At 37.7% G+C, this 26582-nt stretch overlaps 1 protein-coding gene across 3 annotated transcripts in view; it reads right to left on the minus strand.

The window, feature by feature from the left end:
- The window catches only part of MAP3K20 (mitogen-activated protein kinase kinase kinase 20), a 763073-nt gene that overhangs the window by 86179 nt on the left and 650312 nt on the right, over positions 1–26582 (minus strand). For all 3 annotated transcript variants that reach the window (XM_050751330.1, XM_050751329.1, XM_050751331.1), the window contains 2 exons: positions 10986–11073; positions 1503–1604 (listed from right to left, as the gene is read on the minus strand). In XM_050751330.1, coding sequence (XP_050607287.1) covers positions 1503–1604; positions 10986–11073 — 190 coding nt within the window. The remainder of the gene's footprint in view (positions 1–1502; positions 1605–10985; positions 11074–26582) is intronic.

Here is a 26582-nt window from a genome sequence, read left to right on the forward strand (position 1 = left end):
AAGAGGTTCCCAGACTGGGAACCAGGGATGCTTAAGTAGAGCACAGCAGGAAGCAGAGTGACTGATGTTAGCTGATTTGTTTGCTGTCTATCTATTCTAAGTGCCAGTAAGTAGTGGCATGGTTGTAACTGGCTGAGCACCCTAAATGCAAATGTATGTAAGGTGATATGCTGTAAGTTAAGGACTACCTACATATGCATTTACATTATTGAAGGGTATTTCCACAATGTTGCAGGCAGCTCCTAATCAAGGCACATCACCTTGCTTACAGAGAGCTGGTCCTTGTGTTCTACTGACAAGAAGAGAAGTCTCTACGATGTTACATGAAAATATCTTTAAGAATATGAAGGTTTCCGCATGATTTGAGATGCCCGATGCATCAATACACAATTAAGCAAATTAACATAGCTAAAGTCTCAGGTACACTACCCTAAACACAGAGCTTATTATTTTTATAATGTAATGAGGCATCATTCAGCAGCAGCATCCAGCATGAAACTCAAATTTTTTTTCACTTTCCCTATTTGAAGAATTTGGTAGGTGTTGATGAAACTTAAAATAGACAATTCCCCAAAGGAAACACTACTACTTTTGGAAGTCACACAGTGAAATCAACGCATGAGTTGCTTCCCTTACTGAGTGCTAAATCACGTTCTATTTGCTTTGTAAAGAGATGCTTGTAGAGAATGGAGTAGTAAAATGTAAAGGAGTTAATTGCCCCAGGAAAATTCAGACACACTTTGTAGGGGTTGCTAGAATACAAATATAACTATCAGTGTTCATTATTTAGATGAAGTTGTTTCCAAAGCAACTCTGACAGTTATAAATAAAGCCCAGAAATGTTCAGTCAGGGAAATGGAAAAAAAAAAGATAAAAATAAATGAAGTTTGAATTGCTTTAGAAAGCATTCGTCTATGCAGGAATGTATGAGAAAAAAGACCTTGTTTAGGGGTTTGGTGTATTAAAAATATTTAATTTCCAACAGCGATGCCTAAGTAAGTTTACATTAAATGTAAAATAAAATCTGAATTGCTTTTAGATGGCAGGACAAATAAAAATTATTTTTTGCAAGTGGTTTCTATTTTTAGCATATTATATACACAAAATGAGTAGAACTAATTCTACAATAAATGTTTTCTGGATACTGAGTCTAAGTAGAGACTTTCAGAACAACAGAATTATGATTTTTCCATTTAATGTGTCAAGCACGCTAGTCAATTATAATATCACAAAACATGACAAACATGTCTGCCCTGAAGCTACAACTAGATTTCATGGATAGAAATAAAGTAGAGAAAAGAGAAAGAGAAAAGGAATTCAGGAGTGGAAAAGGCAATGACCCACAATGTTATCTGTACAATCAGCTTTGGAATTCTTACTACTTTTGGTCTGAAAAAAGAACATCTAAAGACAGAATAAAACATTTTCTGATGGTAAGTCCCCATTTCAGGAGGGGAAAATGCACCCCACCAATTCTGTAAGAATATACCAAATATTATTACCTTTGGCTACATCAGTGGCCCAGGTCATAATGTGATCCATATCCATCTCCTCACTTCTATTACTGTTAATGTAATCATAGAGTGATCCCAGAGAAGCATATTCTATTTTAAAAGGAAAGATAAGCATATAATTAAAATCAAGGTACATTTCAGAAATAAGGCTTTATATTTTCATTGAGAAAATACATTAAAGAATTTACCAAAAGATATCAAAAGTATATAAAAAATTATTCCATGCTATGGTTTCTAAAAGTTAATGTCATCCTGAAAAATATCTGTCAAACACAAGACCAGTAACATACAATGAATAGTAAACTTCAGTTGAGAATCAAAAGCCATTTAGCTGGAACTGAGAAACACGAAGAGGTGTTGGAAGAATAAATTTGAAACAAAGGTATGTATGTAAATAGATATTTCTTTAAAAATTGTTATTCTTATGAGATAGATATTAAATGCATAAATCAGAGAGCTTATATGACAATGCAAACAAATCAATCATTGCCGCATAAGGACTTGGAAGAGTTCTCAAAATTTAAGCACAAAAGGTCAAAAAAGTGAGAAAAATCCTTTAAAAATGAAGTATAAATTACATACCATAAACTCACCTGCAATAAGTATATTATTGGATGATTTTTAGCAAATTCATAAAGTTGGGCAACCACCACCACAATCCAGTCTTAGAACCTTTCCATCATTACAAACAGTTCTCTTGTGCCGGTTTGCAGTTAATCATCACTCTCACCCCAGCCCTACAATCTGCTTCTTCTCTCTACCAATGTGTCTTTTCTGGATAGTTCATATAAACAGAATCATACAAATTGTTCCTTGTGTCTGACATCATTCCCTCAGCATAATGTCTTTTTTCTTTCTATTTTTTTGGAGTCAGGGTCTCGTTCTGTTGCCCAGGTTGGACTGCAGTGGTGTGATCACAGCTTATTGCAGCCTTGACCTTGGCTCACTGTGGCCTCCACCTCCCAGGCTCAAGCAATCCTCCCACCTCAGCCTCCCAAGTAGCTGGGACTACAGGCACACACCACCATGCTGAGGCTGATTTTTTTTTTTTTTTTCAGTAGAGATGAGGTCTTGCTATGTAGTCTAGGCTAATCTCAAACTCCTGAGCTCAAGCAATCCTACCTGTCTCAGCCTCCCAAAGTGCTGGGATCATAGGCTTAAGCCACTGTGCCTGGCCGCATAATGTTTTCTAAGTTCACTCAAATGGTAAGCGTACAAGAAGACTTCATTCAGTTTTATTGCTGAATACTATTCTGTTGTACAGATATACTACATTTGATTTATTCAGTCCCCAGTTGATAGATATTTGGATTGTTCCCAGTTTTTGGCTATTACAAATAATACTCCTATGAACATTTGTGTAGATGTCTATGTTTTTTTTTTTTTTTTTTTTTTTTTTGAGACGGAGTCTTGCTCTGTCACCCAGGCTGGAGTGTATGGGTAATTCTCCTGCCTCAGCCTATGTAGCTGGGACTACAGGCGCCTGCCACCGCGCCCGGCTAGTTTTTTTTTTTAGTAGAGACGGGGTTTCACCGTGTTAGCCAGGATGGTCTCGATTTCACCTCGGATCCGCCCGCCTCGGCCTCCCAAAGTGCTGGGATTACATTGAGCAGGCGCCCGGCCCATTTGGTAGATGTTATGTATGTCTAACTTTTTCTTGGGTAAAGGACTGATAAGGGCCATATGGTAAGTTTATGTCTAACTTTTAAAGAAACTATCAATCTGTTTTCCAAAGAGGCTGTACTATTTTTATATTCCTGCCAGCAATGTATGAGGGTTTCAGTTTCTCCACATCCTCACCAACATTTGATATTGTCTTTTTTTTTTTTTGAGAAAAGGGTCTTGCTATGGTGCCCAGGCTAACCTCAAACTTCAAACTCCTGTTGTCAAGCAGTCCTTCCCTGCCACCATCTGCCTCACAAGTAGCTGGGATTACAGGTGCATGTGACTGTGCCCAGGAGTACTGTCTGTTGTTTTGATTATGGCCATTGTAGTGGGTATAACACTAGTGGTATCTCACAGAGCTTTTAATTTGCATTTCCCTAGTGACTGACGAAGTTGGGCATCTTTTTATGTGCCTATTAGCCCCTTTTATATATTTTTAAGCAAAATGACTATTAAAATCTTTTGTCCATTTTTACGTTGGGTTGTTTTATTGAGTTCTAATATTTTTTTTTAGTTTTAGATACAAGTCCTCTGTCATATATATGATTTGCAAATATTTTTTCCCAGTTTGTCATTTGTCTTTTCATTCACTTAAGATCATCTTTCAAAGAGCAGAAATTGTTAATTTTTATAAATTCCAATTTATCAACTTTCTTTTATGGCTGTGCTTTTGGTATCATTTGTAAGAACTCTCTGCCTAACCCTCTCTGCATGAAGATTTTCTCCTATTTTTCTTTTAAGAGTTTATAGTTTAACCCTTATACTTAGGCTTATGATCCATTTTGAGTTCATTTTTATGTGTGGTCTGAGGTGTGGCTCTAATTTTTCTTTGGCATATGAATTTATTTTTGAGACAAGGTCTCTGTTGCCTAGGCTTGAGTGCAGTGGCACACTCTTGGCTCACCGCAAGCCTCAACCTCCTGGGCTCAAGCAATCCTCCCACCTCAGCCTCTCTAGTAGCTGGGACTACAGGTGCACATCACCACGCTAGCTAATTTTTTTTGTACAGACGGGATTTTGCCATGTTGCTCAGGCTGGTCTTGAACTCCTGGGCTCTAGTGATCCTCTCGCCTCAGCCTTCCCCAGTGCTGGAATTACAGGCGTGAGCCACTGCACCTGGCCCTGGCATACGAATTTCTAATTGTCTCAACGATCAAAGACTGTCTTTCACCTACTTAACTGTCTTGGCATCTTTGATGAAAATCAATTGCCAATCAATGTAAGGCTTTTTCCCTAGACTTTTAACTGTGTTCCTTTGGTCTACATCCCTGTAGATATTATGCCAATATTGTATTAGGTTGATTACTACAGATTTGTAAGTTTTGAAATGAGGCAATCTAAGTCCTCAAAGTTGGTTCTTTCTCAAAATTGGTTTGACTATTTTGCATTACCACATACATTTTAGGATTGGCTTATTAATTTCTAAAAAAAAGTCTGCTGGGATTTGGATAGGAATTGCGTGGAATTTATAGATCATTATGGGGAGAAGTGCCCTCTTGACAACATCAAATCTTCCAAACCATAAATATGTAAATGTCTATAATATAGTCAAAGATGTTGAAATTAAATTGGTGTCTATCATTTCTTACCTTTAACCAATAAACATTATTTTTCTTTAAAGGAGATAAAAGTACTACTCATTAAATATAGTGAAAATAAACATCATTAATTAAACACGATGTCTCGCTAACCTCTTTACATCCATTAACACTCTGTAGTAAAAATAACATTGGTTTTTGCTATGGCTTTGTATTTCTTTAAAATATTAACTAAAATAGATTTCTGATTTGGGAAATATGATAACCAGTGCCATTTGGTTTTAAAAAGAATTGTATCTTAATCACCAAGTAAAGACAGCAAGAAAACAATGACGTGGTCACTTGAAGATTCTCTCAGTCTACTGTTCACCATCTAGTCAGACACCCTTAAACTGATTCCAGCAAAATGTCTAAGAAATTCATCGATCAGCCTCCAAAGCACATCAGAGAAAGTGCTAATACAGTGAACAGTAAAAAAAACAATGGCAGCAGAACGTCTTATTTAAACTTTTGAGATGATAAAACAGTACAGAAGTGGGAACCGTTTAGAATTTTTTTTCTTGTTTTGGTTAAGATCATTAATACTTTATAAACTTCATACATACGGCCCACTGTAAGGTTTAAAGAATAAAAGGTTTAATAGAATAAGCAAGAGAATGCCATAAAACCCTTGAAATAAGAAACACTGCTAATTTTTACAAACACAAAGTTCCTCACGTTTCAATCAAGTTTAGTCAGCCCTCATTATTCATAAGGACAAGTAGGCCAGTTTACAGACAAGCGGCACCCTACGAATGGCTCTTAGGCACGACACAGTTCTTAAGATAAATATGTTTACACTTGAAACAGTCATGTGCATATTACAAAGATGGCAACTGTAGTCCTGTAAAATTATACCTAAGAAAAGAACGAGTCAACTTATATTCAGGAACTTCTAAAATCCCTCATATTTTAAGATGCTCTCTCCATTACTTTATTTGAACAACAAAACACTGTTTAGGGAAAAATATATAAGTCTGAGATGATCTCAATCAAAGCCAGTTTTTCAAAGCTTATAAAGGTCACCTATAAGAATAAGACAAAAGGGAGGGAGGGAATAAGGGAAGGGTAACAAAATTTAACACAGAGCCAATTATTCCTGGAACTATAACTCAATTCCAACTGCGGGATGTCACTGAAAACGAGCCTTCTAAAGATCACTTTGAAAAGCAGTCAGTTACGATTATAAATATACCATACGGGACTAAAATATTCAACAATCCTAATGTTATGCCATTGGGTACTTGTAGCTTGAGATAAATATCCAGAGATAGTATTATACAGAGATTCCCCAAACCATGATACTTCAAACATCTTATACTATAGTTAAGACACTACTCCAAAAACCACGTTAACTTTAAAAAGTCATTCTAATGATGATGAAGACATGGAATACCATTTGACCCAGCAATCCCATTACTGGGTATATACCCAAAGGAGTATAAATCATTCTACTATAAAGACATACACACACGTATGTTTATTGCAGCACTATTCACAATAACAATGACTTGGAATCAACCCAAATGCCCATCAATGACAGACTGGATAAAGAAAATGTGGCACATACACACCATGGAATACTATGCAGTCACAAAAAGGATGAGTTAATGTCCTTTGCAGGGACATGGATGAAACTGGAAACCATCATTCTCAGCAAACTAACATAGGAACAGAAAACCAAACACCACATGTTCTCACTCATAAGTGGGAGTTGAACAATGAGAACACATGGACACAGAGAGGGGAATATCACACACCGGGGCTTGTTGGGGGGCGTTTATTTAATGCTAGGGAAGGGAGAGCATTAGGAAAAATACCTAATGTAGATGATGGGTTGATGGGTGCAGCAACCACCATGGCACGTGTATACCTATGTAACAAACCTGCACGTTCTGCACAGGTATCCCAGAACTTAAAGTATAATAAAAAAGATACATCATTAAATAAAATGGTTTCATGACTGAAGTTGCAAGAAAGGCAATTTTCATATAAAATATCATCTTTAGGTATGTGGATAGCTAAACTAACATATTAACTATTTTAAATAAGCATTCAATTCTTTCATCCTTTTGGTTTTCCCACTGGAAATTGTGGACTCACTATATACACATATGGTCACATGCTTTTCAAACCACTTCTCTGAAGAAAGTATTTTACTGGATTTTAGTATAAAGCATTTCTTTCTTTTTTTTTAAAGTCCTTAAGAACCACATTAAGCAAACATTTCCTTTGAGTTTTACGGTGACAATAGCTGGCTTCGAAAAATGTAAACATAATATCAGTTTTGTTGGAACAAAACCATTACCATGAAATCTCTTTGTAATGTCACCAAGACCAAGCTTAATTTAGATTATAACTAATAGAATAAATAAATTTACGCAAATGTCTGAAACGTGTTACAACAAAATGTGACACGTGTCTCTAATTGACTAATAAAAAAAGACCAGCACAATATCAAAACATGCAAATTAGATGTATTTGTGCTTAAAATAAATCAAGATCAAGTTAAGGGAAATGAGATTGGGAACTTAAAAATTAGTATGTTTTCCTTGGCTGGGTTGAATGAGAATTTGGGCCTGCTGAGAAATGATGCAGAACTAGTCTCCTCTCTTAGAGAAGTAACAGAGGCTAACGCAGAACAGGTAACTTAAGAGGTGAGATCAGCCCCTGACAACAAAGAGCAACTTCCAGGCATCTGGGATCCTAAATCACTTCTCTCTGGAACCCTGGGACCCAGTCTGCCACCCTTTTTTTACTCTTAGATTACCAGATACTTTGGGTGTGGGTTCCTCTCCAATCTGGCTTGCTGCAAAAGAGCTACATGGTCTGGTACCTAACAACTCCTTCCTTCATCTCCCAGGAACTCCCCCTGCCCTCATGTATTTATGTTTTACACACACACACACACACACACACACACACAGAGAGAAATAAAATAATGGGAGTAGTACAGAATGAAGAGGTTTCCAAAGATCAAAGAAAAGATGATCCAGGCCGGGCGTGGTGGCTCACACCTGTAATCCCAGCACTTTGGGAGGCTGAGGTAGGCAGATCATGAGGTCAGAGATCGAGACCATCCTGGCCAACATGGTGAAGCCCCGTCTCTACTAAAAACACAAAAATTAGCTGGGCGTGGTGGCGCACACCTGTAGTCCCAACTACTCAGGAGGCTGAGGCAGGAGAATTGCTTGAACCCAGGAGGTGGAGGTTGCAGTAAGCCCAGTTCGTACCACTGCTGCCTGGCAACAGAGCAAGATTCCGTCTCAAAAAAAAAAAAAAAAAAAAAAAAAAGAAAAGAAAAAGAAAAAAAGAAAAGATGATCCATTATTGTTTCTTTTGGCTTTGGAGTCTGAGTTTCTTGTCACCCCATTTCTTTGTAGATCTGGGAGAAAGATGTTCATTTCCCTTCGATGGGAAATAAATTGGCAGCTGCCTCTTAGTCTCTTCCCCAGGTCCCCTGATTAGCAGGTTTTATATGTCTGTGATAAAAAGTTTCAGCAAACACACATGCACAACTATACACATACATACATACTCTCACCCAGAGATCATGTATTCTAGTCCCTTCATTCACATGAGAAAACAGACAGAGAGAGATCATCAGTGACCCATCTATGAAGCTCTGGCAGAATCAAGACAAGATCTCACATCTCACAATTCCCATTCCATTGCTCATTCCATTCCACCACTCTGATAAATAATTCTTTCAAGCCCTCAGCATGAATGACAACAGCTGCCTGCTGCAACAACCTTTTCTATTAAAAAAAAAAAAAAAACAAAAAAACAAAAAAACTACCTCAAATTGAATGGATTCAAGCCATCCAAGCTTCCTCCTTCAGAGCCTCCACCATTTGATAAATACGATGAGGTTCACAGAGGGGTATCTGGCTGGGGCTGGGTGATCAAGGTCAGTTTTCCTGCCTATCTTTGCTTCTCTCTTAACCGCCTCATACTAAGACTTATTTGTGCTCATTTCCAGTGGCAGAGTAAGTGTCATCATCACTAATCCATGTGATCTCTTCACTCCCAAACTGGGCTCAGTTGTCATATTTTCTACTACCCACGCACAGAGCATAGCCGTAGATGGTAGGTTGAAAGGCTCACATAAATAGCACTTAGTTAATTAAAACTAATATCTCTAGGAACAAAGATAATCATATCAAATCAATACATTCAAAACACTAAAACTCATCTAACAGGTCTCTTTAATAATCAATCTCATAGGTCAATAAGAGCTATAAATTCAGAATCTACTACTACCTCATAATCTGAAACTTGTGTTGTTTTAATTCTTATGTTTAATGTTAACAGTTGCTTTCTTACTGGCTCTACAGAGAGAGAGATATGGATCCATAAAAAGACAATCAATTTAACTAAATAATTTGGTAGTTGCAAGTATGAGTAGAGAATGCTAAAGGGATGAATGAAATAAAGGACTGGTTAGTGTGATACAAATACTGAATGAAAGCGAACTTTTTGGATTATTTCTCCCTCTTTTAGATGAGGTGACCTAGGGGAAATATGCTGGCTAAGAATGTTTCATATCTTCCTACTCAGAGTAAACTCTTGGAAAAATAATTTCATATCACCACTCAAGTCCCCTTTTTTCCATTCACCCTCACCTCAAGAAACTAGAACACTTCATGAATAGCTCATTAGTTGGCCAAAAATATTTTCAAAAAGCATTAAACATCAAGAGTATATAACAAGAAACAGAATTTCTAATCTCTTGGGAGTATCACACTTCCTTAGGGAGGAATAATATCAGCCACAAACGAGGATCAGAACACTGGATTCAGATTTAAAAAGTAAATATAACTAGTTTAAAAAAAAGTAGATACAATAGACACAGAAAAAAGGAGCCACATGGTATATGGGTTGACAAAGAAAGGTTTAACTTTAAATCAGAAATCTGACTTAAAACGTGAGGTATGGTTACCTCCCCCCTCACCAACAATATACTCCATTCTTGGGTATTTACATTTATAGGAAATATAGACTCAAGATAAAAATTGCTACATGCCCCATTTCAGTCACAGATCTAAAGGCAGTGAATTGGGGAAAAAAGTCCCTCCACTTAAGAACTTAGGTTAAAATGCTACTAAGAGTAAAAGCATGTTAAACTACCTGCTGCCAGAAGATGGAATAACAGCAACCATGTCTCTCTGAGTTTAAGAACCAGTCAGCTCACAGCTTTCCAGAACCTAGCTTGCATAGAAGAGGAGCTTCTGTGGAGAATCAGCTTGAGGAATTTATAGTGCTTTGGTTCTACCACTAGCTAGGTGACCATGGGAAAGTTGCTTAAGTTAGAGATGTAGTTTCTTACTAGTAAAATAGAAATTATTTTATCTATGTCATAGGATTACTGTAAGTATTAGATGAGATAATTTATAGAAAGTACTTAATACAATCCTTTTTGTTGAGGGGTGTTTTGTTGTTATTTTCTATAAAGACAATCCAGGTTCTCACCTCTATCGTGGGAGAAGATATGGCTAATATTTTAAGGTTTTCTTGTTTGACTTTGTTTTAATCAAAGAATTGCCAAGATAGAGATCAAAGTTATTTGTTGTAAAACTGAGTCATTGTAGACCTACAAGCTATTCAGTGGATTATACAAATATGAGCATAAAGTATTAAAGATATGTGTCTCTCTGTATTTTCATGTGGCAAAACTTTCTATGTGCTCCTTTTTAGAAAGGGTATGTCTGTCAGTTATAAACTGCTGCTCCAAATTATATGATAATTTAGATCAAGGTCATTACCAACTTAGTTGACCAAACCTGAAAAATATTGTTCTCATGTCAGAGACCTTGAAGAAAGAATGCTCTAATGGGATTAAAATGCCTTGCAAAGAATTACAACATGAATAGCTCAAGAAATCTTAATTTATAAAAGGTCACAGAGTTACAAAAAACATCTCTCATTTCAGCTAATTAAATGAAATTTTAGTTAAATGGCACCTTGAAATATTGGTATTGCAGCTGCAAGTGCATTTAAATAGCATTTACGCAGATATAATTAGCACAATTAAACATGGGTAGAAGTGGAAACACTATTCTTAATTATATTGATATAATCAGTTTTATTAATGCTTTATAGCAACAAAAGTGACATCTGACAGTAACACACAATTCATGATTGAACCTAATATTAAGCATTTTAGCATATTAAGGAATCTAAAGCTAGGTAACTGGAAAAAGAAAGAAGTCAAATACTGAGTTCTTACCTGTGACAATGCCATAGTTGGGAGGTTCAAGAATTACTCCATAAAACTGGATGATGTTTCTGTGACTGAGGACACTGAGTATTTCTGCCTGTACGAAAAATAAAATGCAAAGTTGCATAAAATTTCACATTTATAATAGTAGAATAAAACAGGCTTCCTACTCATTTTTTTTTTTTTTTGAGCTAGGATCTTGCTCTGTTGCCCAGGCTAGAGTGCAGTGGTGTGATCTTGGCTCACTGCAGCCTTGGCCTCCTGGGCTCAAGTAACTCTCCTGCCTCAGTCTCCCAAGTAGCTGGGACTACAGGCACATACCACTACACTCAGCTAATTAAATTTATTATTTATTTTTTTTTAGAGATGGGGTCTATGTTGTCCAGGCTGATCTCGAACTCTTGGGCTCAAGCAATCCTCCCACCTTGGCCTGCCAAAGTGCTGGGATTACAGGTGTGAGCTACCACGCCTGGTCTTAGTTTTCTTTTACGTACATTTACAAAGATGTATATGTGCCCAACCAGTATGTAATTCTGCTAAAGTTGTCTTTCTTGAAAGTTTAAACATTTCTACTGAAGCTTTCTGAAAATTTAGAAAGAAAATGGGGTTGAAGAAGCGATAAGAGAGGTGTTTACTCCAAGCCCACCTGACTGATAATGGAGGAGAATGACTGAAGAGATACCCCATTTATTTACAGTGAAGGTCCTCTTCCTAATAGTCAACTATATATATTTTGCAAAATGTCTCTTCTGAGAGGCTACAGCCAGACTGAACTTCTGTTGGTTAGATGAGTCAAAATTAAGTTAGGGATTTTAAAATGTTAATGGAATCGATTCAGATAATACCCACTTATTTACCTAATCATTTATTCAAAATATATTATTGTTCTCCTTCTGTATGCAAGGTACTACAAACTTATAGGTAGATTCTTGACTTTCAGTGGTGATTTGATAGGAGGCCATATTTATACATTTTGAAACATGTTAAATATTACAAAGCGGTACTGAAGAATGACATGGTAAAAATAAGTTGTATTTATTAAACTTAATTTTTAAAACAAAAAAAACAGATACTATAGTGTATATCCGCTAATGTCAATAGAAAGATGATCACTACATAAATCATATATTCATCAACATTTTATGACTTTTGTGGAGATAAAATATGGCTAATCAAGAATTAGAAATATAATGAGGTATAAAATTACATAAGTTAAATATAGAAAATATTTAGTATTTTTCAATGAAAGGTATATTATTGGCAATAAGTAGACAGGAGATTTATAAGTCCCCACCCCAGAAAGAGGATCATCAAGAAGAATGTCAGCAGTTAATGAAAATGGAGACACTTTGGTCAGAAAGGGACTCCCCTCTGGGAATGTGTAAACTATGAGTAGTGTTATTTGCTATGAATTTTTTTCATAGGATAAGAGTTGGGGTTTCATTAAAAACAGCCGTGAAACTGGTTTTGAAGATGGTGTAACTAGGTGGAAAACAGAAGTTTGAGGGTTGGCATAGAGTCAATATGAAATTGAGATAAAGAATATCACTGATTGTGAGAGACACTTATCAAGCTTGATTTGACAGTGTTTTCTTTTAGTAATACGTGTGTGGAAGGGGGCTATCACTGCTTAATCAAACAATTCCTTAACACTTATTGAGCGCCTAGTGTGTATAGAGGGGTCTGTGTTCATCAAGCAACCTTCTTCTCATAGTTTAGTTTCTCAAGTAGGAAGAAGATATATTATTTGTGCAACACAACTATTCATCCACATGGCAACTCTACTTCTTATGAAGAAATAATAAATAAGGTTTATTGTAAAAATAGAATGTATGTGCAGTTTGGAAATCACAAAGCCCCATCTTTAAGTGGTAGACCAACTGTTTGTGAATAAAGCATTAGAGTTCAATGTGAGTAAAGCAATAGAGTTAATGTTTGAACCAGTATTTGTCAAACTGAGGCAGTGTTATCCTTTGGAATATTCTTTGGGGCACCTGAATTGTGTCATCATTAAAAATGTTTGTATCAATAAAGAATAAATACAAGAATATTCTGAATCCTTGGATGACTACTTCACAATGCAGCATGATGGGATTTTCAGTGTTCCAGCTGGTTTCCATGTTTATATTTAAGATATTACCAAGTGATATCTTGAAGAAATAGGATTGATCATTTCAGGTTCCAGTAAGCATGTCTAACAGCTGTTAGGCTGGCAAATGCTAATGTCAAAATAACAATCATTATCCTATATCCCCTTGTTGTGCTCATATTTTTTGCAAAAAAATTTGCAGTATAATTTCCAAGTAAATCATATTTTCATGAAATAAGATTTTAGGTTCTTATATAATAAACTAAGAATCTGATTTAACATCATAAAAACAACATGTTCCTTTAGAATGCTGTACTGATTTAATGGAAATGGGCCAACAGTAAACAGAGGCAGACTGAATAAGTAAGTGATATGTTTGTAATAAATGAAGGTCAAATGACATCATGATGTTAGCAGTTCAAATAAGCTCCAATAAAAACAAGTGTGAGGTTAACCAAATTATTAAAACCTGTTTGTTGCAATCAACCTCTGACAGCAAGCAGATATACTCTCTGGATTTTGCCTTTATAGGTACCTGCTCGCAAGAGTTCATGAAAAAAAACTGTTGCAATAAATGTGTAGTAAATAATTTCTCACTGAATTGCTGTTTTTCCTTTGTTTTCCAGATTTATATTCTGGGATAATCTAGCAAATGAGCTGCACATCAAAATAATGGATTATTGGTTTAAAAATGCATTCACTGTTAAAAAGAAAACATGATAATGATGAAAGCTAAAATAATGGCCCATCATACAAAAGTATATCTTTTTACACTATTAAAACCAACATAAGCCATTTATTTTCAGTAAATATAATTGGATAACAATTGTTAAAGCTGTACTGATTTTATTTTTGTTTAATTGAAAAATTGATTTTGAATTTACCTGTATATGAGAGTTATAAGGAGTTATTAATTCTTAGTTTTATGTTTGTGTTTATTTAAGTTACACAGAAATAATTTCAGTCAACATGCGAAATCTGGAAGACTAAAATTTTCTATATAAAAGATCTACACATTTCTCAGTGTGCAAAATGCTATTCTAAGGAGTCAAACAGATATTCGGACCCAATGTCCAAAGCAGCACTATTCAAAATAAACAAAAGGTAAAAACAACCAAAGTGTTTATCAACTGATAAATAAAATACACTATTTCAGTTGTAAACACGAATTAAGTTTGGATATGCACTGCAACATGAATGGGTCTTGAAAATATCATGCTAAGTAAAATACACCAGGCACAAAAGGGCAGATACTGTATGATTCTACTTATATGAACTATCTTGAATGAACACATTCAGCAATAAAGAAAGCAGATTAGAGGTTGTAACCAGGGGCTGATGGGAGGAGAAAATGAGGGGTTATTGCTTAATGGGTACAGCGTTTCTGTTTGGGGTGATGAAAATTTTTGTAAATAGTGGTGATGGTGCACAACACTGTGACTACAATAAATGCCACTGGCCAGGCACAGGGGCTCATGCCTGTAATCCCAGCATTTTGGGAGGCTGAGGCAGGAGAACAGAAGCACTTGAACTCAGGGGTTTGAGATCAGTTTGGGCAACATAGTGAGACCTTGTCTCTACTAAAAATAAAAAATTAGCCAGGTGTGGTGGCACATGCCTGTGGTCCCAGCTACTCAGGAAGCTGAAGCAGTAGGATGGCTTGAGCCCAGGAGGTCAAAGCTGCAGTGAGCTGTGACTGTGCCACTGCAATCCAGCCTGGGCAACAGAGCAAGACCCTGTCTAAATAAACAAATAAATGCCAGTGAATTATACACTTAAATAGGTTGAAATGGCAAATTTTATGCTATGTATATTTTACCACAATAAAAAAGTTTTAAAAATGGTATTCTAAACTTTTGCAGAAATGAATGATCAGAGTCTACATATTCAATAATCACCTTAAAGTTATACAAACTATGGTCTAAATATTCTTCAGATAAATATGTAATTTTCCAAACTAGGACTTGGAGGATCTAAGAAAAGACTGGGACAGACTGCAACAATATATATTTATATTTAGACAGAGTCTCACTCTGTCACCCAAGCTGGAGTGTAGTGGCACAATCTCCGCTCACTGCAACATCTGCATCCCAGGTTCAAGTGATTCTCCTGCCTCAGCCTCCTGAGTACCTGGAATTACAGGCACGTACCACCATGCCCAGCTAATTTTTGTACTTTTTTTTTTTTTAGTAAATACAGGGTTTCACCACGTTGGCCAGGCTGGTCTCAAACTCCTGACCTCAAATGATCCGCCTGCCTTGGCCTCTCAAAGTGCCAATTTTAACTCAGGCTCTAAGATTCTCCAAAAAATAAAGGGTCCCAATCTGACACATAAACGGAGGAATCAAGGTCTATTCATAAAAATGTCTAATAGTCATGTCCTTATTAGGGTACCAAAATGTCTCTACAGATTATTGTTTGCCTGCTCTTACTGTTTCCAGCTGGGGCCAGTTCCTTTCTCCCTTCCTCTTTCCTTTATTGGAAAAATTACAGAAGTTTTAGTTTGTTAATTAACCTGGGAGGTCGTGAGTATTTTGTTGTTAGTTTTATCAGCATTTCTATAAGTTTACAGGGGAAAACGAGCTATTAGCTCAGTTTGCCATGTTTCCAGACATCGACTAACACACAGGTTCCAAACGACTGATTCAGAGATATTAAAAGAAGTTAAATATCATAGTTTTAATTATCTTCTTTAAAGTATTTCCAACAGTTTAAAAATATCTCCATCTTCAGAAGGACTCTTTTCCTTCGATTCAAAACTTTTTTTCAACCTAATCCCAAATTTTATTTTGTTTATTTAATTTTGGAAAGCTGCCATAGACTCCTTAAAGATTCTGTGTCTTTAAAGCTTGTTTTGCAAACATCGACAAATGGGACTAATTAAACTGAAGAGCTTGTGCACAGCAAAAGAAACTATCAACAGAGTAAACAGACAGTCTACAGAATGGGAGAAAATATTTGCAAACTATGCATCTCATAATCACACAGGTCTAATGTCCAGAATCTATAAAGAACTTTAAAAAGTTTACAAGCAAAAAACCACCCCATTAAAAAGTAGGCAAAGGACATGCACACTTTTCAAAAGAAGACATACATGCAGCCAACAAGCATATGGAAAAATGCCCAACATCTCTAATCATTAGAGAAATGCAAATCAAAACCACAATGAGATACCATCTCACACCAGTTAGAATGGCTATTACTAAAAAATCCCAGCACTTTGGGAGGCCGAGGTGGGCAGATTATGAGGGCAGGAGTTCGAGACCAGCCTGGACAACATGGTGAAAGCCTGTCTCTACTAAAAATACAAAAATTAGCTGGACATGGTGGTGGGCACCTGTAATCCCAGCTACTCCAGAGGCTGAGGCAGGAGAACCGTTTAAACCCGGGAGGCGGAGGTTGCAGTGAGCCGAGATTGCGCCACTGCACTGCAGCCTTGCGACAGAGCTAGACTCCGCCTCAGAAAAAAAAAAAAAAAAGTCAGGAAATAACAGATGCTGGTAAAGCTGTACAGAAAAAGGAATGCTCATACACTGCTGGTGGGAATGCAAATTAGTTTAGCCATTATGAAAGGCAGTTTGGTGACTTCTCAAAGAACTTAAAACAGAACTACCATTCAATCTAGCAATTCCATTACTTACATTCCATTACTGGGTAATGGAATACAATGGGGGAACCCAAGGGAATATAAATCATTTTACCATAAGGACACATGTTCGTCACAGCACTATTCACAATAGCAAAGACATGGAATCAACCTAAATGCCCATCAAAGGAAGACCGGATAAACAAAATGCGGTACATATATACCATGGAATACTATGCAGCCATAAAAAAGAACAATATCATGTCCTTTGCAGAAACATGGATAGAGCTAGGAATACTATGCAGCCATAAAAAAGAACAAGATTGTGTCCTTTGCAGTGACATGGATGGAGCTAGGAATACTACGCAGTCATAAAAAAGAACAAGATCATGTCCTTTGCAGAAACATGGATGGAGCTGGAGGCCATTATCCTAAGTGAGCAAAGGCAGGAAATAGAAAACCAAATAAATACAACATGTTCTCACTTAAGAGTAGGCGCTAAACACTGAGTACACATGGACACAAAGTAGGAAACAATAGACACAGGGGTCTACTTGAAGGTGGAGGGTGGGAGGAGGGTGAGGACTGAAAAACTACCTATAGGGTACTATGTTTATTACCTGGGTGATAAAATAATCTGTACACCAGTCCGCCCGTGACAGACAATGTACCCATGTAACACACCTGCACGTGTACCCCTAAACCTAAAAGTTAAAAAACTTGTTTTATACCTTTTGTATTTCATTGATATACTCTATATGTATTTATTTGATAAATATTGTAAAAATAAAACTCAGTTCACTTTTTGTGAAAGAAAGCAAAGATACCAACAACAACCTGTTGATGGGTATAGAATGAAAGCAATCGTTTATGAAGCCCCACATCATAAGGCCGGCAGGCTCCATTTACATCTTATACTCAGAACAGGCTTTTCTCTCTGATTGTCAACAGCTACTTCCCTCCACCTAGCAGCAGGATTGTGTATCAGTGGGGTCCATGCCTCTGCATGTGATGTGGCACTGACACAAGGTATACACTTCTTTTGCCCACGAATGTCAACTACTCCTTCAAGTCCTCTAGTGGGTGTGTGGTATTTAAGCACATAACTCCACAGACCTTGATCTCTAGGTCCTCATCTTTTTTTTTGTTTGTTTGGAGATGGAGTTTCATTCTTGTTGCCCAGGCTGGAGTGCAATGGCACGATCTCGGCTCACTGCAACCTCCGCCTCCTGGGTTCAAGTGATTCTCCTACCTCAGCCTCCTGAGTAGCTGGGATTACAGGTGCCCACCACCATGCCTGGCTAAGTTTTGTATTTTTAGTAGAGACGGTGTTTTGCCATGTTGGTCAGGCTGGTCTCAAACTCCTGACCTCAGGTGAGCTGCCTGCCTCGGCCTCTCAAAGCGCTGGGATTACAGGTGTGAGCCACCATGCCTGGCCGGTCCTCACCAATTGTAAGAGTCTATCATTTTATCAGAGTGTGGTAGTAAGAGAAAGAAAAGTAGTTCATCTAATCACTCAGCTGAAGCCATCTCCTCACTGCACTCTACATCCAAGGCCCAAGGCTCTCTCCAAAAACTGTATCTCCAAAATACCAATATGATCCAGGGTCACTGTATGTCCCCAAAGTTCAAGAATATAGGAGATGATCCTACATTTTTTAAAAATAAAAATTATGTGTATAGAAAAAAGGCAAGGAAGAAAGAAAACATTACTGTGGTCATCTATTTCTAAGTGGCAGAAAGAAGAGGGATCATACTTTTTTGTCTATTTCCCAAATTCTTTACAATAAGTCTATGTAATTTTTATAATCAGAAAAAGCAGTACAGGCATGTTATATGTAATATATATAAGACCATATGAATATGAAATTTAAAATATTTATTTGCATGGAAAGATTCTCCCTAGGATCGGGTCAGGAAGAAGTGAAGCTCTTTCCTTACCTTCCCAGGACTATGGTAGGCATATAAAAACTTGTTTAGCTAACCACTGACCTGTGATTTTCTCCTGATACGGCTCTGGAACAAACTAGGGTTCACTCGGGTTACTCTTACAGAAGGCCATAGGTTCTGAGAGGCCATGAGACCAAAGACGTGGATACTGGAAATCGCATGGGCTCCAGATGAACTTCAACCTACTCAGTATGCATGTGGTTCAGCATTTTATTACATAATGCTCCTCTCCCTTCTCGTGTCTGCGCCTATGGTCTGCTACCCTTTAGAAGAGTCTTTCCTACTTTGCTCCTCTTGTAAAATGCTAGTATAATACCACATGAATGAGAAAAGTCAGATACCTTATATACAGGAAGCACTCAGTAACATTTAAAGGATGAATGAGCAGTATTTGATGATACTGATATTCAGTGTGTTTAAATAATTATGGAGAGCCTATGTCAGCAAATGTTAACCCTGAACCATACAGTGAGAAGAGTAAAATGCCAGAAGGTATGAATTTGCTTCAGTATTCATTCTATTCTTTTACATGTTTAAGGGTTACTTAGGGTACATTTCATAAGAACAACAGTCAATCAATTAGATAATTGCAGTAGGAGGCACAGTTGAGACTTATGTTCACTAGTCCATTGTGGATTTAAACTTCAAGAATGAGGATTTGGACAGCTGCACTTTGCCTCTTTGTAGGCTCTGTTGTCCAAGACAATTACATGAGCACGATTTCTTGAGAATCCTTTGCTGCTTTGCATTCTTCAAGCATGCCCTTGCTTTTGCATTGTACTTTTTCTTTGCCTTGTACTTAAATATAGGATTTAAAATTAAGCAAGGATGAAAAGCTTGCTTAACATTAAACCCTCTATTTCCAATTTTCTACCCAATACATTTTGCCATGTATTTCCCAAATCACCTCTAGAGATGAGCCAGCCTTTTGCCAAGTCCACATTCCATACCCATTATTCAGCCTGAAAGCTATGGTAGGTGCTCCTTTGCTGTGTGCTGATAGATGGACCCCTGGTTCTCAGTAGTGGGGCCACATTGCACACAAGCTCCATTCCTAGGCCAGGGCCAGTATCATAAATATCCACAACAGATGAGCCAGGGTCCCCTCAGTGAAGCATACCTCTTATCTTTATCACTACAGAGTCCAGAACTATGCAGCAGAAGGTGAACGCAAGGAGAAATTACTGATTTAGAAACTCCTAAAACAGTATTTACAAATCTATAAGGTCAAAACAGCTAGCTATTTCAGGAAAGATGTAGGGAGAACTTCTCTTGCCTGCTAATTGTTTCAGGTTCCGATTATAAAGAAAACAAAGGAAAGTTTTCAATCTCAGTTATCAAAAGTATAACAGTTTCAGGATCCCAGGATCTTGACTGAGTCAAAAACAAAAAAAACAAAATGCTGCTTAATTCAGTGCATGTTTACCCCAAGAGTATCATAACCAGGGGCTTTTTTTTAATAAAAAGAAAAAACTTCATTCTTACATGTATGACAAGATGGAAAACCAGCCTTTCTACATCCAAAACTGCTGTGCTACAAGAACAACTTTAAAAGCAGGCTTGGAGGATTTTCAATCCTGTATATAATCACCAGAGAGTCATACACAGGTCATGCCCTTCGAGTCAGTTTGGGCTTAACAAGACCCATTCAGTCACAGTCACATAAAAAGCAGCAAACTTCACAATTCCATAGGTTCTTTTTCAAATGATGCTCTTCAGGTATTCAGGGCAACAAAGAAGGATAAATGGACTGAATTCAGATCCATAATAGAATACCTATATTCTGAATGATGTTTGACATCATGAAGACTTTTCTTTGGAAGAGAAACAGTTAAAAATGCTATGAAAAAAAAATACACCAGTCATTTCCCCACTCTTCTTAAACAACTGAGATGGAGTCATGGGGGATATTTATTACAAACATCACCAGTGCTGGGAAGTCTCCTATTGCTCAATGGTTTTCCTGGTGTGATGCAGCCAACTCACGCGTGCAGTCACTTGGGAGGAGCCTGGGCTTCCCTCCAGGGATCTAGAGCTGCTCTCTAGTTAAGTACATACCCAACTAAGGGCAGACTCACCTGGCAGGATAGGAGGGTGGCAAAAACTGAATGAAACAGAGTGAAGATTTAAGACCAGGGATTCAAGAGCTATTTCCAAATCACAAAAAGGCAAAGAGATTTCACATTCTTTGTGCTCACACCAGAATGTCACTGATAACGTGAAAAAGTAAGGCCAGGTGTGGTGGCTCACCCCTGTAGTTCCAGCACTTTGGGAGGCCAAGGCAGGCAGATAACTTGAGCTCAAGAGTTCGAGACCAGTCTGGGCAACATAGTGAGACCCTATCTCTACAAAAAATGCAGAAATTAGCCAGGTGTAGTGGCATGCGCCTGTAGTCCCAGCTACTCAGGAGACTGAGGTGGGAGGATCACTTGCACCTAGGAGGTCAAGGCTACAGTGAGCTGAGACCGTGCCACTGCACTCCAGCCTGGGCAACAAAGGTCCAGTCTCAATTAAAACAAAGAAAGAAAGGAAGAAAAAGTAAAATATATTGAAACAACTTGTACTCAGTTTGGGTGACAAAAGCACAAACAAGAATTCAGTCAGCTTTCCATCAAACAACTTATGTAACTTGGTCAAAGCAATTACACAGAAATTATCCAGAAAGAAAATCCCCAAATGAGGCTTCAAATCGGAACTAATGAAGGATTAGGCATCTAAGGAATTGAACAGCAATATAACTTAATCAAATATTGGACTAGGTGAGTAAAAATTTAATTCTGTTCCAAAATGGATGACCCTAAAGCGACCTGGTCACTCTGGGCCTTTTTTCCTTCCTACAAAATGACTTGGTTGCACAAAGTTATCATTCAGATCCCTTCATGCTTTACATTTCTATCCATTTTTGTGAAAAAATTAATGTATTATTAACACTACACAGAGTAGGTGCTCAATAAATATGTGACAAATAGATTGGAGGTAATTAACCATGTTGTATTAGGACATCCTCTGGAGTCACGCAGGCTTTGTTATAATGATGGCTCTGCCACTTATCAGTGAGGTGACTTTGAGGAAGTAATTTAACCTGAGCCTCAGTTTTCTCATCTGTGAAAGGCAGACAGTAATCCTACTCCAGTGCCCAGCAAATGCCAGGTTGCTCCACCAATGCTAAGTCCTTTCTCTGACATCTTTCCCCTTCCTTTATAATGAATGATCATTCAGAGGCAAGTCAAGCTTATACGTAAATTCCTATGTCTTCCGTCAATGGATTTCATTTACATATTTTGCTTGTTTTAATTAGCCTCATGTATTTATTATATGACTGTCCTTGTTTACTTATGTTTTTACCTAAAAACATATATTTTAGGTAAAATAGATAGCACTTTGACATTTCCAAAGTATTTATCTTACCTGACTCTCACAAATGAGATATTATGTTGTATTTAAGTGTTGAGAAAATTGGGTCTTTGATTTGATTTTCTCAAGCTTACTTGTCTAGTAAATGTCAGTAATAAAGTCTGATGCCAGGTCGCCTAACTCTGCCTCTTTTTGTATATTTTCTTCCCCCTTTCTCCCGTCAAAAAAAGTCCAGTAAAGTCATAGGTCCTTCTAAACATTTTTTATTAACACTTTCCCCTGCTGAAAGAGACTTCAACTCGAAGACCCCTCTATAATACCAGCTAACGTGTATTGAGTATCTACTATGAGCTAGGACAAAAACTTCATGTAGATTGAACCCTTAAATTCTCACAGCAAACCATGAGTTAGGGCTTACTATTAATCACTCTTTCACGGGGGAAGAAACCTAGGTAAGGAAAAACTTTAAAACTTGCCCAAGGGTACAAGAAATGGCAAAGCCAGCTTTTTAATACAGGTAGTATGATCTCAAAGCCCTGCTTATAATCAGTAAACCATACCACTCCACTTCACAAACCTAATTTGAATACAGAATAAAATGAACAAGGAAAAATTAACAGGTCTAGAAAATTCCAAAGCTCTCTTTACTTACAGAAGCGTGAGAAACAACTCATCAGCTTCTCTTAGGGCCTCAGCTGCTGTCCCCACTCTAAGATTTCCAAGCCTTCCTGACACTCAACTGTGCAGGATCAGGTCAAGAACCAGCATCAACCAAATTTATAGCTAATAAAACCAGTTAATTGCACAGCAGGAGGCACTCTCTCTCTCTATGCAAAAATTACACGGTTAGAAATTTTGAGCGACTCTCACAATCTGATTAGATAAGTGCTTTATACTCTCCAGTGAAACAGAGTTTGATTATTTACATCCCATAAGAGAAATGTTTGCCACATTTATTATGGAAATCTACAAAATCATTTAAAAGAATTTAGCAAATTTAATTTTAAAATAGTCTGAAAGTCCTTTAACATCTTTTAGACTCCAATTAGACTGTGTCTTGAACACTTGGATTCTTCAGCTACATTAATGTTTTACTATTTTGGGGTTCTGTCAGCATAAACAATAACTAAAGGCATATGTGTGATAGCTGGCAGACATTTTTAGTTTTATTAATTGCAAAAAAAAAAAAAAAAAAAAAAAAAAAGGTACCAACCAAACCCCAACTAATACATAGTAAAGATAATCTGGAATGATAGAATATTAAGAATGGAAGGGATTTGAAGTCTTCCAGTCTTTTCCTTTCTAGTCCTAACTACTATCCTACTTTAAGGCAGCTCCACACTTAAAGGCAAAAGATCATTTCTCCCCTAATGGCTTGATGAACAGATTGCCTCCATTTGAATGAACTATCTCATACTTAATAACCATCACTCCAGCCATCATCTTTCCTTTCACTAACAAAGGAGTCAAAAGGGACACCCAAATTTTCAACTGCACAGGGGTTGGTGCCCCTAACCCCTGCATTGTTCAACGGTTGAGTGTATTTTTATAGTATATCTCAAATTGCATTTTTTAACAGAAGATTCCAGGGGTCCACAGATTCATAGATCCTTGATGGCCCATGAAATAAAAACTCAAAGAAACACTGGCCTAATCGAAGGGTTACCTCTTGGTTTCCCATCTGTACATACAAATACTATTTCCTTGACTTTGTCTACTCCAGGAACTTTCACCAGCATTCTACTTTAGCTCCTTATGACCATCTCTTAGGTATTGGTACCAACAGTGGCCTGTTAGGAACCAGGTCGCACAGCAGGAGGTGAGCAGCTGGCAAGCGAGCATTCCTGCCTGAGCTCCGCCTCCTGTCAGATCAGAGGCAGCACGAGATTCTCAGAGGAGCGCAAACCCTATTGTAAACTGCACATGCAAGCGATCTAGGTTGCACGGTCTTTATGAGAAACTAATGCCTGATGATCTGAGGTGAAACAGTTTTATCCTGAAACCATCCCCCACCACCTGCCCCATCTGTGGAAAAATTGTCTTCCACAAAACCAGTCCCTGATGCCAAAAAGGTTGAGGACCGCTGTCTTAGACCCTTTCGTTACCCAGCCACCTCCCTTAGAAACCCTTCTCCGACCTCGATCTCTTATGCTTACGCCCATGAAACCAGCTCTTCGGCTGACCAGGTTGAGGCTTCTAGTCCCTCAATTCCTTTCTAATAAATGGGGTTCTACTAAAAGAAACAGAGATCCGAAATAACAGTACTTTAAACAAGATAGTTTTACAACAAATCAGTCTTGAAATAACAAAATGTCTCAAAATACAAAGGCTGCAAGAATCCCAATATGGCAGCTCAACAATTTATTATTCTACCATCCTTAGCACTGGCTTACATCCTCGAGGTTGTGTGATGGGCCCAGTGTAACCCCTGAAGTTCCAAACTGTTAAATTTACATCCCAGGCAGCAACGAGGAAAGTACAACAGGGTGTCCTCTTAGGTTGGCTTCTTTTAGAGAGCTTTCTCAGCAATCTCATTCAGAAAGTTCTGCCTGTATCTCATAAATGAGTTATATTTTCAGGAAGGGCTGGGAAATGTAGTTTTAAGCTGGGTATAGTGGCACATCTAACAATACAGGAATCCTAAGGAAGACCAGGAGAATATTATTGGGTAGGCAGCTAATAATTAATGCCATATCTATCAAGCTATCAGAGATCAAGGTTCCGTTCAATGGAAGAGTCATTAGGGTAACACAAAACATTTTGCACTCTTTGGTCAAATCTTCCCAAAACATTCTTGCCAAAATGCTAAAGTTCCAGTCCCCATTCTACCAATCTCTAAGTATGGAAAAAAATCCAATAATTACCTTTCTATGCCCCTCAGTACTTTCAGGTAAGCTTTTCTGACAGATCTGTACTGAGATAATTAACATGGTATAGTTATAATCTGTACATGTATTGAAAGCTAAAGGATGAAAGCAATAATTTTGAGTCTCTCCAGTTAGTTTCCTCTTTCATTCTCCATTCAACATTCACCCAACAAATATTTATGAAGTATATATGATGTGCCAGGCACTATTTTCTGGCACTAAGGACAGTGGTGAACAAGATAGCAAAACCTTTGTCCTCATGGAGCCTACTATCTAGTTGGAGAAGACGGACAATAATGATGTCAAGAAATACACAAGATAATTTTCATGAGTAAGCTACATCACACCTTACCTCTTCTCATGTCTTCTAGTCCTCTTGTTTTCATCCTCAACAGATTACTATGAATACTCTCACATTAGGGAAACAGGTAGAACTTCCCTCAGCACTCCTACCTTACACCTATGCCTTTCTCTCTGTCTCAGAGAAAAATGTACCCCTTCTCTTCCCCAGATTTTACTCTGACAGGTCTTCTTCATACTGCCCCGTCTTCTCTCAGGACATCGCTCTCCAACGTTCTTTCTGAAATCTCCCATCTCTTTCTAGTTCCATCCTCTAGGACTAAGAAAATGTTTTTCATCTCCCCAAAAAACCAACTTTTATTGACCCCTGCTTCTCAAACTACTTTCCTAAACACCAAAACTTCTTGAAATAATACTTTACACCAAGGTCCATTTCTTTACTTTCTATTGGCACCCTAATCCTGTTATATTTGGTTGGATTTTTACACTATTGCTAAAGTTTCCCTAAGTAACTTGGAATTCTGATCTTTTCTTTCAAATATCCTATATAGGTTATAGTTTGAGTTTTAAAATTAAATGTAACCATGCCTCTCTTTAACATTCTGATATTGTCCTTAGTATCTACATTATTTTATATACTGATACGAATTAAAACAAGGATGGCAGAGTACATCCAGAGTGCTGGAAGTCAAATAAAAAGAAATAAACTCCTACTCTCAAGGGCTTACCCACCATCATGGGAAAAATAAAAGTACATATTAACAAGATGCCACATAACCATCAGAAATACAAAACACGTGAAGGATCGGTATAAAAATTAGGGAAGTTGGGAGATAATGGACAGTATCAACTAGACCATGAAGAATGGATTAGGCTGGGTGCTGTGGCTCACACCTGTAATCCCAGCACTTTGGGAGGCTGAGGCAGATGGATCACCTGAGGTCAGGAGTTAGAGACCAGCCTGGCCAACATGGTGAAACCCTCTCTCTACTAAAAATACAAAAATTAGCCAGACATGGTGGCGCACGCCTATAGTCCAAGCTACTCGGGAGGCTGAGGCAGGAGAATTGCTTGAATCTGGGAGGTGGAGGTTGCAGTGAGCGGAGATCACAGCACTGCACTTCAGCCTGGGCAAGAGAAAAAGACTCCGTTTCCAAAAAAAAAGAGAATGGATTCCATTTGGGTTCACAGCTGGGACAGGCTGCATGCCTGAGAAGCAGCAGCACTTTAGTTTGGCTGGAATGTGGTGTAGCGATAGGGTAACAGGCAGGTAATGGAATTGTTAATACACAGCAGTGTGACTGCTAACTTATGCCAAGCTGATTTTTATGTCAAATTTCAGTGAGAGTGACTCCTAAAAAGCCAGAAAACCAACAGTCGACTCTCTGTATCTGTGGGTTCCATATCTGTGGATTCAACCGACCACAGATCTAAAATATTAGAAAAAATTTAAAAATAAC

The sequence above is a fragment of the Macaca thibetana genome, chromosome 12 (genome assembly GCF_024542745.1).
Source record: "Macaca thibetana thibetana isolate TM-01 chromosome 12, ASM2454274v1, whole genome shotgun sequence".
NCBI classification, from domain to species: Eukaryota; Metazoa; Chordata; class Mammalia; order Primates; family Cercopithecidae; genus Macaca; species Macaca thibetana.